This window comes from Haliotis cracherodii, unplaced genomic scaffold (assembly GCF_022045235.1).
Source record: "Haliotis cracherodii isolate W230 unplaced genomic scaffold, xgHalCrac1.p SCAF_2, whole genome shotgun sequence".
In the NCBI taxonomy this organism is placed as follows: domain Eukaryota; kingdom Metazoa; phylum Mollusca; class Gastropoda; order Lepetellida; family Haliotidae; genus Haliotis; species Haliotis cracherodii.
In genome coordinates, this window is record NW_027266275.1 from 3,437,710 (window position 1) to 3,452,808 (window position 15,099).

Genomic DNA, 15,099 nt, shown 5'->3' on the forward strand with positions numbered 1-15,099 from the left:
ACGAGCAGGGGCTGACAAATCAAGGATCATTTCAATCCTGGGATTCTAACCCACGAATAACACATCCTGGTACAGCTAAGGGAGGCAACTGTACACAGCGAATTGCGGCGTATTTGACAGCTGGTCAAATGTGTGCCCTGTATACTCGAGTGAGTGAGTGAGTGAGTTTGATTTTACGCCGCTTTTAGCAATATTCAAGCAATGTCACGGCGGGGCTTCACACAGTGTACCCTTGTTGGGTATCGAATCCGGGTCTTCGGTGTGACGAGCGAACGATTTACCCACTAGACTGTATACTCGATGAGTAGGGCTTATGGCATAGCACAGGGAGGAGGGATATGTTTTCACCCCTCGTACGTAAATCGTTTGTAAAAAAAAATTAAATCTGCGCCCCACTGTTACAAAACGAATATATTTCTTAACATTTACCTATATTAACAGCAAACGATCTGCACTTGTACACAGCAGACGTAATTCAAAATTAACAAAGTAATGGTACTCTCGTGTCGCTGGATTTTCTGGTTCATTGATCACTTGATTGTCTGATTGGTTTACAGGCTGACGTCACGTGGCAGGAGTACTGCTGTGCTGCGTCAGGCACTAAACACATTTTGTTATGCAAATTGTTTGAATGGCGGGTGCTACTGGTAGGGCAGGACATGTACCTTTTTCGCAATCACCTGAAGTCATCACTGATTTTCGGTGGTCGATTCCCTTTCCAGAACTATTTGCCCTTTACGCCAAATAGTATCTGTTCCGGCAGAAAATCTAGTTATTGGTTATGCTCTTGCATTGACAATTTATAATTAGATATGATGCCAATATATATTTGCATTGTGCAATGCAGAGTCTGCAAATTCAATACTAGTATTTTATTGGTTTTCCTCAGGTAGTACAAAAGCTTTGATACATTATTCATCTGTAAGCTTCCACATTTGCTCTTCCGAAAAGCTTATACCGCTTATCCAGCTAAACATAGAATTGCCCATATAATTGTTGCAATGAGTTGGTAGAATGTCGCATGCAGTTTGTATTCCGCTGGAGATCAGTTGGTGTTTAGTAAGTTGGGAATAGAAATACATTGTTGGATTGTCCTATGTTTTCTATCAATTGCAAAAAACGTTTTAAAAATCTGCCATTTGAAGATGGTATCCGGGCCGGGAAGCTTTCTCTACCCAGGCTTATACGTAAAGAGAGCAGTCATTTCATTTCACTGTTTTCTTTAGGACATGGACAGCAGACTCTGGGTACAGAAAGAACTCAACTGACCCTTCAAATTTATTTACAAAACCACGCATCGACAGCATGTCATGTCGTCACGTGTTAACAATATTTACAATGAGCACTGGATGTTCATCAGTGAAGACATATCTTCAATTCAAGTCATTATAAGAGTGTTTTCATCCTGCTAGCATGATCGCTGGAACGCACAGCACTCCATACTAAGTCCACGAGCAATCTGGGTGACCTCGTGGTCATGTGACTCGTCCAAATCAGCAGCTGAAAGATCGTCGTGGTCCTCGAAGTTTTGTCTGATGAAGTTGTTGCACTGCCGGACTTGTCTCCACTTCTGTGTGGCCAGTCGTAGGTAGACCTGACGGACACCTTCAGCTACACACTTCCTGTTGAGCAGAAGTAACCCATGGCCAACATGGCCGCCATTGGCTGCATCTCTCACGATCTTCTCGGTCAGTTCCAGGATGTTGGCATCTGAAATGAGAGACAGGAGCTTATTAGTACTTTTATGTGTGTAGTCAGCTAGTTGTATAGGTTATCATGATGACAATAGCAGTTCTTTATAAATAGTATAGCTATGTTAATTTATGTGGTACGGATATGACGAAATGACCATTTTAACCAAAGAATTTCATTTAAGAAACAATTCCTTGAAATGAACACATGTACATACCTATGGCCTGGACTTGTTCGAGGAATCTATCCTGCATTTCAATGAGACTGAAGAGTTGGAAGGAGGCAGACACTGGGTCGTCCTTCAATGAGGCAGCAGCAGACGACAATTTAGTGGCAGACGGTGAACAGATCTGGTCGGCACAGGAGGATGCCATGGTCGGAAGTTAGTTTCATTTACGATTTAACCAGAAAACAGAAGATCTTGGGACTCGTAGCTTGCTTTAGTGGAGATTATGAATGGTATGCATCAGACATTCTGCCTCTATATATCTGCCTGTGTACACTGAGGCATGGAGTAGTCTGTCGGAGTAGTGGCAAGCTCAGTTCTCCCATAAATGGGTATGACAAGTATTATCCTGGCTAATCCTACCACTTTGACCAAATCTCACCGTCTCACTGAGAGTGCTGGGCAAGAAACTGTTTGATTGACAGTAAGACTAAAGTGATTTATAACATGTTGTTACAGTTATACAGCTATCCACTGTCGACACTTTGTAGTCACTGATTGTTTGATTGAATAATAAGGGTGATATGTATTGATATAATTTTTATTTCCGTATTGAAATGATTTCTATTTTCGTATTGCTTTGATTTTGATTTTCGTATTGAAAAGATTTGTTGTTATAACAAGTGTGCGTGAAAATTGGTTGTTGTATTGGGGCTTGAGGACGTTGTCTAAACATCCATCAGCAGGTAGGCTGTTTTAATGGTCGCAATGTGGGCACACAAAGTGTATAGTGATTACACAGGTGGCGATGTTGATTAACACTCCGTTAATTACCCGACATCAGGTGAAAATGGCGAAACGCTAAACAGTAATAGAGTACAAGCTGTGATTTGTTGATCGAACACAAAAGCATGAATGACAACTTCTTTGTTAACATGCAGGAAGTTATGTGCAGGTGCCTTAAATCATCGTAGTTGCACTTTACTTTCAACGAAACTGATATAATCATCATCTTTACATACTTAATCTATTTTCATTAATTCACAGCATACATTAATTCCTTTGATCAATTATATCATCATTGGTGTGATAATATCAACATATCCTAACAATCCATTTCTAATAAATCGGCAACAATTCCTTTCCTATGATAATTCGTTACATTTATTGAGGTGGTGTTATCCAATCAAACAATCAGTTACTATAAAGACTTTAGTGTCGACAGTGGATACCTGTATAACTGTAACAACATGTTATAAATCACTTTAGTCTTCCTGTCAATCAAACAGTTTCCTGCCCAGCACTCTCAGTGAGACAAGAATTGTGAGATTTGGTCAAACTGGTAGGATTAGCCAGGATAATCCTTGTCAATCCCATTTATGGGAGAACTGAGCTTGCCACTACTCCAACAGACTACTCCATGCCTCAGTGTCACACAGGCAGATATATAGAGGCAGGATGTCTGATGTATACCATTCATAATCTCCACTAAAGCAAGCAACGAGTCCTAAATTCATCTGTTTACTGGTTAAATCATAATTGAAACTTAAAACCATGGCATCCTACTGTGTCGACCAGATCTGTTCACCGTCTGCCACTAAATTGTCGTCTGCTGCTGTCCCATGGAAGGACGACCCGGTGTATGCCTCCTTCCAACTCTTCAGTCTCATTGAAATGCAGGATAGATTCCTCGAACAAGTCCAGGCCATAGGTATGTACATGTGTTCATCTAAAGCAATTCTTTCTTAAATGTAATTCTTTGATTAAGTTGGCCATTAGGTCACATCCCTAAATTAACAAAGCTTTAAGATTGATAAAGAAATGCTATTTTTAACATGATAACCTATATAGCTAGCTCATTGGCTTATGCATATATATCGCTGTCTCCATTTATGATATAGTGTGAACTATTATTTACACATACAATTTACTAATTTACAATTTACTGATAAGCCCCTGTCTCTCATTTCAGATGCCTACATCCTGGAACTGACCGAGAAAATCGTGAGAGATGCAGCCAATGGCGGCCATGTTGGCCATGGGTTACTTCTGCTCAACAGGAAGTGTGTAGCTGAAGGTGTCCGTCAGGTCTACCTACGACTGGCCACACAGAAGTGGAGACAAGTCCGGCAGTGCTACAACTTCATCAGACAAAACTTTGAGGACCACGACGATCTTTCAGCAGCTGATTTGGACGAGTCACATGACCACGAGGTCACCCAGATTGCTCGTGGACTTAGTATGGAGTGTTGTGCGTTCCAGCGATCATGCTAGCAGGATGAAAACACTCTTATAATGACTTGAATTGAAGATATGTCTTCACTGATGAACATCCAGTGCTCATTGTAAATATTGTTAGACACGTGACGTGACGATCATGCTAGCAGGATGAAAACACTATTAAACTTATGTTGAAGATTCTGTCTTCATTGTTTGAAATCTAGTGCGTTTTGTTGATATTGTTAATGCCAAGTGATGCCATGACACATGCTGTCAAGAAGCTCATCTGGAGCTTTGTAAATAAACTGCTGAACATTGAGAGTCTTGTTGTTGAGTTACAGCACCACACTTTAGTTCTCCTCAGATCCTTCAGACGATGAAGTGAAAGCCAGTCAGGACCTTTAAATAAAACAGGACGCCATACTTGAGCCATACTTGAGGCAGTCCTAGAATCTAGTCATTCAAAACCGAGATGATATGTATATCAAATGATTACAAATTCAGTCTAAAGGTTATTTTTTTAAATTTTCCTGTTATGTTACCCGGACTCTATTCAAATGAAAGTATTAAACATCAAGCCCAGAGAATAATCAGTCTCCATTATCCGCTGAACAGATTGGGCGAAAAAGGTAAAAATAGTGGTGAAACTAATCTGAAAGGATCATTGAAACATCTCGTCTGTGAAATGAAAATAATATACAGGTGAGTTCCGGTGAGTAGGAGGGAAGTGGAAGGGAATTGGCTTTTTGATTCGACATGAACGATATGTCATCATCGATACACCTGACGCTCATGTTAAACTTCTTGGCCAAGTTACCTTGTTTCGACTCTGCCAGTTCGAGGAGAAAACCTGATTTACATGCAAAAAGAAACAGATCAGCAAGAAGGGGAGCCCAATCGGTGCCCATGGGGATGCCCTGCCAGAACGTCAGTCAGTCATGAACACAAATGCCATTTAGAAAAATGTAACAAATGTTATATTTGGGATAAGACCTTCTTAGTAAAGTACAGATTCTCATACATTTTGGGGTTGAGTCCCATCCGGGATTTGAACCCACATTGCCCAGAATCAGGTACCCCTCTGAAAAGTGTAAATTGGCATGTATCCCATGGCCAAAAGCTATGAACACATGAATGCCATTGTCAGAGGGGAACACAAAGAATGTGATTTAGACTACCAGTTGTCAGACTTTCATTTTGTGGAAGTCTTGGTGGCTGAGTGGATTAGATCACTGAGTTTCTGTGCTGGCGACTAGGTGCCTCACTCTGCGCCTTACTAAGAAAGCATTATCCCAAATATAATGTGTCAGTCAGTTCTGGATAATCGGTCCCAAGGGATAAATATTGTGTCCTTCCTTGTCAGGGGTTAGGTCCACTCCCTGGCACAGTGATGACTTACCATTGTACTTTGATGCCCGTAAGTAACCCTGGGTAGAGCTGGGTTAGGTCTTGCAACACTAACTGACTTTGACTATACCAATGAATTGACAAATATTAACTCACTCACACAAGAGATCATCCATAATCCATGGAAGTTGATCCATATACGGGATGAGGAGAAAAATAAGGCACATGTTTTGAAAACAACTTGTTTAATAAAACATTAAAACAGAGGTAAATGATGAACGTCAGTCTGTCTTCACTTTGTCCTGAAACAATGGAAGGGCAAGTCGGACCCACTGATCGTGCCATCGCACCGACTGAAAAGACTTCACATTGTTTCTCAGTTTCCTCAATTCTGATTGGTTGTCTGGAAAACCCTTCAGGAGATCCTGTGAAGGGAAGATGATTATTTTTGAACATTTCAAAAAAATTTAATACCTGTAAACACAGATATTACACAGATATTTTTACTTTTATTTGCGGATGATATTGCTCTCTTTTCATCAACAATCAAAGGACTGCAGTGTCAAATTAATGAACTTGAAAGTTACTGCAATAAATGGAAGCTAACAGTTAACAGGAGTAAAACAAAAGTTTTGGTATTTAAGAATGGAGGTCATTTAGCAAGTAAAGAATATTGATCCTTCAAAGGACAAAAAATAGAAATTACAGGATTTTATAAATATCTTGGTGTTTACTTCAGTAGAAACTTGTCATGGCATAAACATTTGTATCAAGCTGCTTTACAAGCAAGAAAGGTCTTTGTAAGTATCCATAAGAGTTTGAAAGTTTTAGAAACCATTTCTGATCAATCTTTTTTTTAAATATTTGATATAGTTGATATAAAGATACTCCCTATTTTGTTGTATGGGGCAGAAGTCTGGGGTTTACAGCACTATGATGCCATAGAAAGGATTCATTTATATGTTTGCAAAAAGTATTTAGGTGTTAAAATAAACACTTCCAGCTTGGTGGTGTATGGAGAATGTGGAAGATTCCCTCTCTATGTATATTCAAATATAAAAGTTATTAAATACTGGCTGAGACTTATTGACATGCCCTCATATAGATTGCCAAAAAAGTGTTATAATATGATGATAGTTTATGATAATAATGGGAAAAGAAACTGGGTTACAGGTGTTAGAGAATTACTTTTCAGTTGTGGCTTTGGTGATATTTGGCAAAACCAAAATGTGTATTCCAAACCAATGTTTATACTTTCATTAACCCAGAGATTAAAGGATATTTATTTACAATCTTGAACTGCATCATTGACTCTAACAAACAAATGCTTTTATTACAAAATGTTTACATCAGAAATAATAATGGAAGATTATTTATCAAAAGTTAATGTTAAAAAAATTCGAACGGCTTTTTCACGTTTTAGATGTTCTTCTCACGACCTTTTAATAGAAACAGGGCGCTATGTAAACATTCCTCGTGAAGAAAGAATCTGTAATCTATGGAGTTTAAACTCAGTAGAAGATGAATTTCATTTCTTACTTGTATGTCCAGTGTATTTACACCTTAGAGAAAAATACCTGCAAGCTTATTATTACAGGTACCCTAATATTATTAAATTTGTTACATTGCTGTCAAACACAAAAAGAAGTATCTTACAAAATGTGGCCATGTTCATATATTATGCCTCTTTATACCGACAGAACCTTATGAAAGAATAATCTTAGCTGCTTGGTATTAGGAAACTATTGTGTATATACATTAAGTACATATTTATAGATATTTGCCATCTGAATAAACTACAAACAAAAGAGTTAGAAATGGTATTAAACTACTAGGCTGTCATATGATATTGTGGGACGTGATATTACAAATGGTTAAGTATAGTTATATGTATATGAAATGATATGATGTGACATGACATGATGTGATATGATATGAAGTGATGTGGTGTGATATGATGCATGAGGGGATATGATGCAATATATTATGTGTATTATAGAAATTGTGTAAATACTGTTTTTTAGTGTACATATTATATGGCTTGCGGTCTTCCAGTGTGGAATAAATGTTGATTGATTGATATGAAATAAATTGGCATGGAATGACATGGCATTATATGGTATGATATGATAAGATATGATGGGACAAGCTATGACATTGCTAATGTGTTGTGTGATATGACATGTTGAAATGTGATACAATATAGTTGTGATATATGGGACGATGGTATGTATAGTATGTTATGATAATGTTATATGAAATAAAACTATATAGTATGATCTTATAATAATGATACAATATGATATGATGTTATAGAATATGTTGTATGATATAACAAGTTGTGATATGGTAATATAGAAATTATGAAATTACAGGGTATGGTATTGTACTGAATGTGTGAAATTATGTGACTGCGTTGAAATGCGAGGTGGAATGACGTGAAGTGATCTGGTGAGATATGTACATAAATTGTATAAAACTGTATATTCTTCAACTTGTACTATATGTCTGTGGCCTCTTCAGTATGTGAAATAAAGAAATTCGCTTGTCGTAAAAGGCGACTAACGGGATCGGGTGGTCAGGCTCGCTGACTTGGTTCATGCATGTCATCGATCCCAATTGTGCGGATCGATGCTTATGATGTCAATCACTGGATTGTCTGGTCCAGACTTGATTATTTACAGACCGCCGTCATATAGCTGGGATATTGCTGATTGCGGCGTTAAACAACAAACCAATCACTCATTTAAACATTTTTTATCAAGTATATAATAATAATATTAATATAATTCACGTTAACTGAGTCACACGACATTTGAATTAATTGTTTCCAACAGGTGGAATAAATCTTCCGACTCATATGTTATACACTCAGGGGGGATCAATACAACACCCAACTATATATATTATCATGATTCCCAGCATCACACCAGGCACGTTCTCTTACTCGGTTAGTTACTCATGCTGGTGGAATTCCAATAGTTTACATCACCACCATTCACATTGTACTATTTCAACAACATACGTATTTACCGCCTGACGTGACATTTATCACGCCTTGATTAATCATATGACGTTATATAAAACATGAATACACAATGCCATTTAGAAAGTGGTCAAATGTAACTAACGTTATATTTGGGATAACACTTTCTTAGTAAAGTACAGATGCTAGTACTTTTTAGGGTCCCGTCCGAGATTCGAACCCACACCCGCCAGGGTGAGGCACCTAATCGCCAGCACACAACGTCAGCGATCTAACCCACTCAGCCACCGAGGCTCCCACAAAAATGGAAGTCCGACAACTGGTAGTCTAGATCACGTACTTTGAGTACCCCCCTGACTAGTGTAAATTGGCACGGCTCCCATGGCCGAAAGCTATGAATACACAATGCCATTTAGATAGTGGTCAAATGTAACTAACGTTATATTTGGGATAACACTTTCTTAGTAAAGTACAGATTCTAGTACTGAGTCCCATCCAGGATTCGAACCCACTCTGCCAGAGTGATGCACCTAAACTCCAGCACACAAAGTCAGCGATCTAACCCACACAAAAACGAAAGTCCAACACCTGATAGTCTAGATCACATACTTTGACAAGTGTAAACTGGCATGGCTCTAACCCACGAATAACACATCCTGGTACAGCTAAGAGAGGCAACTGTACACAGCGAATTGCGGCGTATTTGACAGCTGGTCAAATTGTGTGCCCTGTATACTCGAATGAGTGAGTGAGTGAGTTTGATTTTACGCCGCTTTTAGCAATATTCAAGCAATATCACGGCGGGGAACACCAGAAATGGGCTTCACACAGTGTACCCTTGTTGGGAATCGAATCCGGGTCTTCGGTGTGACGAGCGAACGATCCACCCACTAGACAACACCTGTATACTCGATGAGTAGGGCTTATGGCATAGCACAGGGAGGAGGGATATGTTTTCACCCCTCGTACGTAAATCGTTTGTAAAAAAAAATTAAAACTGCGCCCCACTGTTACAAAACGAATATATTTCTTAACATTTTTCTTTACCTATATTAACAGCAAAAGATCTGCACTTGTACACAGCAGACGTAATTCAAAATTAACAAAGTAATGGTACTCTCGTGTCACTGGATTTTCTGGTTCATTGATCACTTGATTGTCTGATTGGTTTACAGGCTGACGTCGCGTGGCAGGAGTACTGATGTGCTGCGTCAGGCACTAAACACATTTTTTTATGCAAATTGTTTGCTACTGGTAGGGCAGGACATGCTTACCTTTTTCGCAATCATCTGAAGTCATCACTGATTTTCAGTGGTCGATTCCCTTTCCAGAACTATTTGCCCTTTACGCCAAATAGTATCTGTTCCGGCAGAAAATCTAGTTATTGTTTATTCTCTTGCATTGACAATTTATAATTAGATATGATGCCAATATATATTTGCATTGTGCAATGCAGAGTCTGCAAATTCAATACTAGTATTTTATTGGTTTTCCTCAGGTAGTACAAAAACTTTGATACATTATTCATCTGTAAGCTTCCACATTTGCTCTTCCGAAAAGCTTATGCCGCTTATCCAGCTAAACATAGAATTGCCCATATAATTGTTGCAATGAGTTGGTAGAATGTCGCATGCAGTTTGTATTCCGCTGGAGATCAGTTGGTGTTTAGTAAGTTGGGAATAGAAATACATTGTTGGATTGTCCTATGTTTTCTATCAATTGCAAAAAACGTTTTAAAAATCTGCCATTTGAAGATGGTATCCGGGCCGGGAAGCTTTCTCTACCCAGGCTTATACGTAAAGAGAGCAGTCATTTCATTTCACTGTTTTCTATAGGACATGGACAGCAGACTCTGGGTACAGAAAGAACTAAACTGACCCTCCAAGTTTATTTACAAAACCACGCATCGACAGCATGTCATGTCGTCACGTGTTAAGAATATTTACAATGAGCACTGTATGTTCATCAGTGAAGACATATCTTCAATTCAAGTCATTTTAAGAGTGTTTTCATCCTGCTAGCATGATCGCTGGAACGCACAACACTCCATACTAAGTCCACGAGCAATCTGAGTGACCTCGTGGTCATGTGACTCGTCCAAATCAGCTGCTGAAAGATCGTCGTGGTCCTCAAAGTTTTGTCTGATGAAGTTGTAGCACTGCCGGACTTGTCTCCACTTCTGTGTGGCCAGTCGTAGGTAGACCTGACGGACACCTTCAGCTACACACTTCCTGTTGAGCAGAAGTAACCCATGGCCAACATGGCCGCCATTGGCTGCATCTCTCACGATTTTCTCGGTCAGTTCCAGGATGTAGGCATCTGAAATGAGAGACAGGAGCTTATTAGTACTTTTGTGTGTGTAGTCAGCTAGTTGTATAGGTTATCATGATGACAATAGCAGTTCTTTATAAATAGTATAGCCATGTTAATTTATGTGGTACGGATATGACGAAATGACCATTTTAACCAAGGAATTTCATTTAAGAAACAATTCCTTGAAATGAACACATGTACATACCTATGGCCTGGACTTGTTCGAGGAATCTATCCTGCATTTCAAAGAGACTGAAGAGTTGGAAGGAGGCAGACACTGGGTCGTCCTTCAATGAGGCAGCAGCAGACGACAATTTAGTGGCAGACGTTGAACAGATCTGGTCGGCACAGGAGGATGCCATGGTCGGAAGTTAGTTTCAATTAGGATTTAACCAGAAAACAGAAGATCTTGGGACTCGTAGCTTGCTTTAGTGGAGATTATGAATGGTATACATCAGACATCCTGCCTCTATATATCTGCCTGTGTACACTGAGGCATGGAGTAGTCTGTCGGAGTAGTGGCAAGCTCAGTTCTCCCATAAATGGGTATGACAAGGATTATCCTGGCTAATCCTACCACTTTGACCAAATCTCACCGTCTCACTGAGAGTGCTGGGCAGGAAACTGTTTGGTTGACAGTAAGACTAAAGTGATTTATAACATGTTGTTACAGTTATACAGCTATCCACTGTCGACACTTTGTAGTCACTGATTGTTTGATTGACAGGGAGACTAAAGCGATTTATAACATGTTGTTACAGTTATACAGCTATCCACTGTCGACACTTTGTAGTCACTGATTGTTTGATTGACAGGGAGACTAAAGCGATTTATAACATGTTGTTACAGTTATACAGCTATTCACTGTCGACACTTTGTAGTCACTGATTGTTTGATTGAATAATAAGGGTGATATGTATTGATATAATTTTTATTTCCGTATTGAAATGATTTCTATTTTCGTATTGCTTTGATTTTGATTTTCGTATTGAAAAGATTTGTTGTTATAACAAGTGTGCGTGAAAATTGGTTGTTGTATTGGGGCTTGAGGACGTTGTCTAAACATCCATCAGCAGGTAGGCTGTTTTAATGGTCGCAATGTGGGCACACAAAGTGTATAGTGATTACACAGGTGGCGATGTTGATTAACACTCCGTTAATTACCCGACATCAGGTGAAAATGGCGAAACGCTAAACAGTAATAGAGTACAAGCTGTGATTTGTTGATCGAACACAAAAGCATGAATGACAACTTCTTTGTTAACACGCAGGAAGTTATGTGCAGGTGCCTTAAATCATCGTAGTTGCACTTTACTTTCAACGAAACTGATATAATCATCATCTTTACATACGTAATCTATTTTCATTAATTCACAGCATACATTAATTCCTTTGATCAATTATATCATCATTGGTGTGATAATATCAACATATCCTAACAATCCATTTCTAATAAATCGGCAACAATTCCTGAAATGCAGGATAGACTCCTCGAACAAGTCCAGGCCATAGGTATGTACATGTGTTCATCTAAAGCAATTCTTTCTTAAATGTAATTCTTTGATTAAGTTGGCCATTAGGTCACATCCCTAAATTAACAAAGCTTTAAGATTGATAAAGAAATGCTATTTTTAACATGATAACCTATATAACTAGCTCATTGGCTTATGCATATATATCGCTGTCTTCATTTATGATATGGTGTGAACTATTATTTACACATACAATTTACTAATTTACAATTTACTGATAAGTCCCTGTCTCTCATTTCAGATGCCTACATCCTGGAACTGACCGAGAAAATCGTGAGAGATGCAGCCAATGGCGGCCATGTTGGCCATGGGTTACTTCTGCTCAACAGGAAGTGTGTAGCTGAAGGTGTCCGTCAGGTCTACCTACGACTGGCCACACAGAAGTGGAGACAAGTCCGGCAGTGCTACAACTTCATCAGACAAAACTTTGAGAACCACGACGATCTTTCAGCAGCTGATTTGGACGAGTCACATGACCACGAGGTCACCCAGATTGCTCGTGGACTTAGTATGGAGTGTTGTGCGTTCCAGCGATCATGCTAGCAGGATGAAAACACTCTTAAATGACTTGAATTGAAGATATGTCTTCACTGATGAATATCCAGTGCTCATTGTAAATATTGTTAACACGTAACGTGACGATCATGCTAGCAGGATGAAAACACTATTAAAGTTATGTTGAAGATTCTGTCTTCATTGTTTGAAATCTAGTGCTTTTTGTTGATATTGTTAATGCCAAGTGATGCCATGCTGTCATGAAGCTCATCTGGAGCTTTGTAAATAAACTGCTGAACATTGAGAGTCTTGTTGTTGACTTACAGCACCACACTTTAGTTCTCCTCAGATCCTTCAGACGATGAAGTGAAAGCCAGTCAGGACCTTTAAATAAAACAGGACGCCATACTTGAGGCAGTCCTAGAATCTAGTCATTAAAAACCGAGATGATATGTATATCAAATGATTACAAATTCAGTCTAAAGGTTATTTTATAAATTTTCCTGTTATGTTACCCGGACGCTATTCAAATGAAAGTATTAAACATCAAGCCCAGAGAATAATCAGTCTCCATTATCCGCTGAACAGATTGGGCAAAAAAGGTAAAAATAGTGGTGAAACTTATATGAAAGGATCATTGAAACATCTCGTCTGTGAAATGAAAATAATATACAGGTGAGTTCCGGTGAGTAGAAGGGAAGTGGAAGGGAATTGGCTTTTTGATTCGACATGAACGATATGTCATCGTCGATACACCTGACGCTCATGTTAAACTTCTTGGCCAAGTTACCTTGTTTCGACTCTGCCAGTTCGAGGAGAAAACCTGATTTACATGCAAAAAGAAACAGATCAGCAAGAAGGGGAGCCCAATCGGTGCCCATGGGGTTGCCCTGCCAAAACGTCAGTCAGTCATGAACACAAATGCCATTTAGAAAAATGTAACAAATGTAACAAATGTTATATTTGGGATAAGACCTTCTTAGTAAAGTACAGATTCTCATACATTTGGGGGTTGAGTCCCATCCGGGATTTGAACCCACATTGCCCAGAATCAGGTACCCCTCTGAAAAGTGTAAATTGGCATGTATCCCATGGCCAAAAGCTATGAACACATGAATGCCATTGTCAGAGGGGAACACAAAGAAAGTGATTTAGACTACCAGTTGTCAGACTTTCATTTTTTGGAAGTCTCGGTGGGTGAGTGGATTAGATCACTGAGTTTGTCTGCTGGCGACTAGGTGCCTCACTCTGCGTCTTACTAAGAAAGCATTATCCCAAATATAATGTGTCAGTCAGTTCTGGATAATCGGTCCCAAGGGATAAATATTGTGTCCTTTATTGCCAGGGGTTAGGTCCACTCGGACCCACTGATCGTGCCATCGCACCGACTGAAAAGACTTCACATTGTTTCTCAGTTTCCTCAATTCTGATTGGTTGTCTGGAAAACCCTTCAGGAGATCCTGTGAAGAGAAGATAATTTATTTTGAGCATTTCAAACAAATTTAATACCTGTAAACACAGATATTACACAGATATTTTTACTTTTATTTGCAGATGATATTGCTCTCTTTTCATCAACAATCAAAGGACTGCAGTGTCAAATTAATGAACTTGAAAGTTACTGCAATAAATGGAAGCTAAAAGTTAACATGAGTAAAACAAAAGTTTTGGTATTTAAGAATGGAGGTCATTTAGCAAGTAAAGAATATTGATCCTTCAAAGGACAAAAAATAGAAATTACAGGTTTTTATAAATATCTTGGTGTTTACTTCAGTAGAAACTTGTCATGGCATAAACATTTGTATCAAGCTGTTTTACAAACAAGAAAGGTCTTTGTAAGTATCCATAAGAGTTTGAAAGTTTTAGAAACCATTTCTCATCAATCTTTTTTTTAAATATTTGATATAGTTGATATAAAGATACTCCCTATTTTGTTGAATGGGGCAGAAGTCTGGGGTTTACAGCACTTTGATGCCATAGAAAGGATTCATTTATATGTTTGCAAAAAGTATTTAGGTGTTAAAATAAACACTTCCAGCTTGGTGGTGTATGGAGAATGTGGAAGATTCCCTCTCTATGTATATTCAAATATAAAAGTTATTAAATACTGGCTGAGACTTATTGACATGCCCTCATATAGATTGCCAAAAAAGTGTTATAATATGATGATAGTTTATGATAATAATGGGAAAAGAAACTGGGTTACAGGTGTTAGAGAATTACTTTTCAGTTGTGGCTTTGGTGATATTTGGCAAAACCAAAATGTGTATTCCAAACCAATGTTTATACTTTCATTAACCCAGAGATTAAAGGATATTTATTTACAATCTTGAACTGCATCATTGACT

The 15,099-nt window shown here is 38.6% G+C and overlaps 4 protein-coding genes and 1 pseudogene across 4 annotated transcripts; 3 read left to right on the plus strand and 2 right to left on the minus strand.

The window, feature by feature from the left end:
- Window positions 1-1,408: 1,408 nt before the first annotated feature.
- Window positions 1,409-2,066, minus strand: LOC139468463 (uncharacterized). Its single transcript, XM_071250430.1, has 2 exons — window positions 1,910-2,066; window positions 1,409-1,710 (listed from the first exon to the last, which is right to left on the minus strand). The coding sequence occupies exons 1-2, from the start codon at window positions 2,064-2,066 to the stop codon at window positions 1,409-1,411; spliced, it is 459 nt and encodes a 152-aa protein (XP_071106531.1).
- A 1,346-nt stretch (window positions 2,067-3,412) lies between these two features.
- Window positions 3,413-4,132, plus strand: LOC139468462 (uncharacterized). Its single transcript, XM_071250429.1, has 2 exons — window positions 3,413-3,569; window positions 3,831-4,132. Exons 1-2 carry the CDS (start codon window positions 3,413-3,415, stop codon window positions 4,130-4,132), a joined length of 459 nt encoding a protein of 152 aa, XP_071106530.1.
- Window positions 4,133-4,843: 711 nt separating this feature from the next.
- LOC139469289 (uncharacterized) lies at window positions 4,844-7,143 on the plus strand (annotated as a pseudogene).
- Window positions 7,144-10,428: 3,285 nt separating this feature from the next.
- Window positions 10,429-11,086, minus strand: LOC139468464 (uncharacterized). The gene is made up of 2 exons (XM_071250433.1): window positions 10,930-11,086; window positions 10,429-10,730 (listed from the first exon to the last, which is right to left on the minus strand). The coding sequence occupies exons 1-2, from the start codon at window positions 11,084-11,086 to the stop codon at window positions 10,429-10,431; spliced, it is 459 nt and encodes a 152-aa protein (XP_071106534.1).
- Window positions 11,087-12,190: 1,104 nt separating this feature from the next.
- Window positions 12,191-12,799, plus strand: LOC139469297 (uncharacterized; the record flags this gene model as incomplete). The annotated part of the gene is made up of 2 exons (XM_071251435.1): window positions 12,191-12,236; window positions 12,498-12,799. Coding segments are annotated over 2 exons (348 nt in total), but the record flags the coding sequence as incomplete, so codon positions are not given.
- Between the last annotated feature and the right edge of the window lie 2,300 nt (window positions 12,800-15,099).

Coding starts and splice junctions, on each gene's coding strand:
- LOC139468463 (XM_071250430.1), bottom strand. CDS start 2,066: ATGGCATCCTCCTGTGCCGACCAGATCTGTTCACCGTCTGCCACTAAA. Junction 1,711..1,909: donor CGAACAAGTCCAGGCCATAG/GTATGTACATGT, acceptor CTCTCATTTCAG/ATGCCAACATCCTGGAACTG.
- LOC139468462 (XM_071250429.1), top strand. CDS start 3,413: ATGGCATCCTACTGTGTCGACCAGATCTGTTCACCGTCTGCCACTAAA. Junction 3,570..3,830: donor CGAACAAGTCCAGGCCATAG/GTATGTACATGT, acceptor CTCTCATTTCAG/ATGCCTACATCCTGGAACTG.
- LOC139468464 (XM_071250433.1), bottom strand. CDS start 11,086: ATGGCATCCTCCTGTGCCGACCAGATCTGTTCAACGTCTGCCACTAAA. Junction 10,731..10,929: donor CGAACAAGTCCAGGCCATAG/GTATGTACATGT, acceptor CTCTCATTTCAG/ATGCCTACATCCTGGAACTG.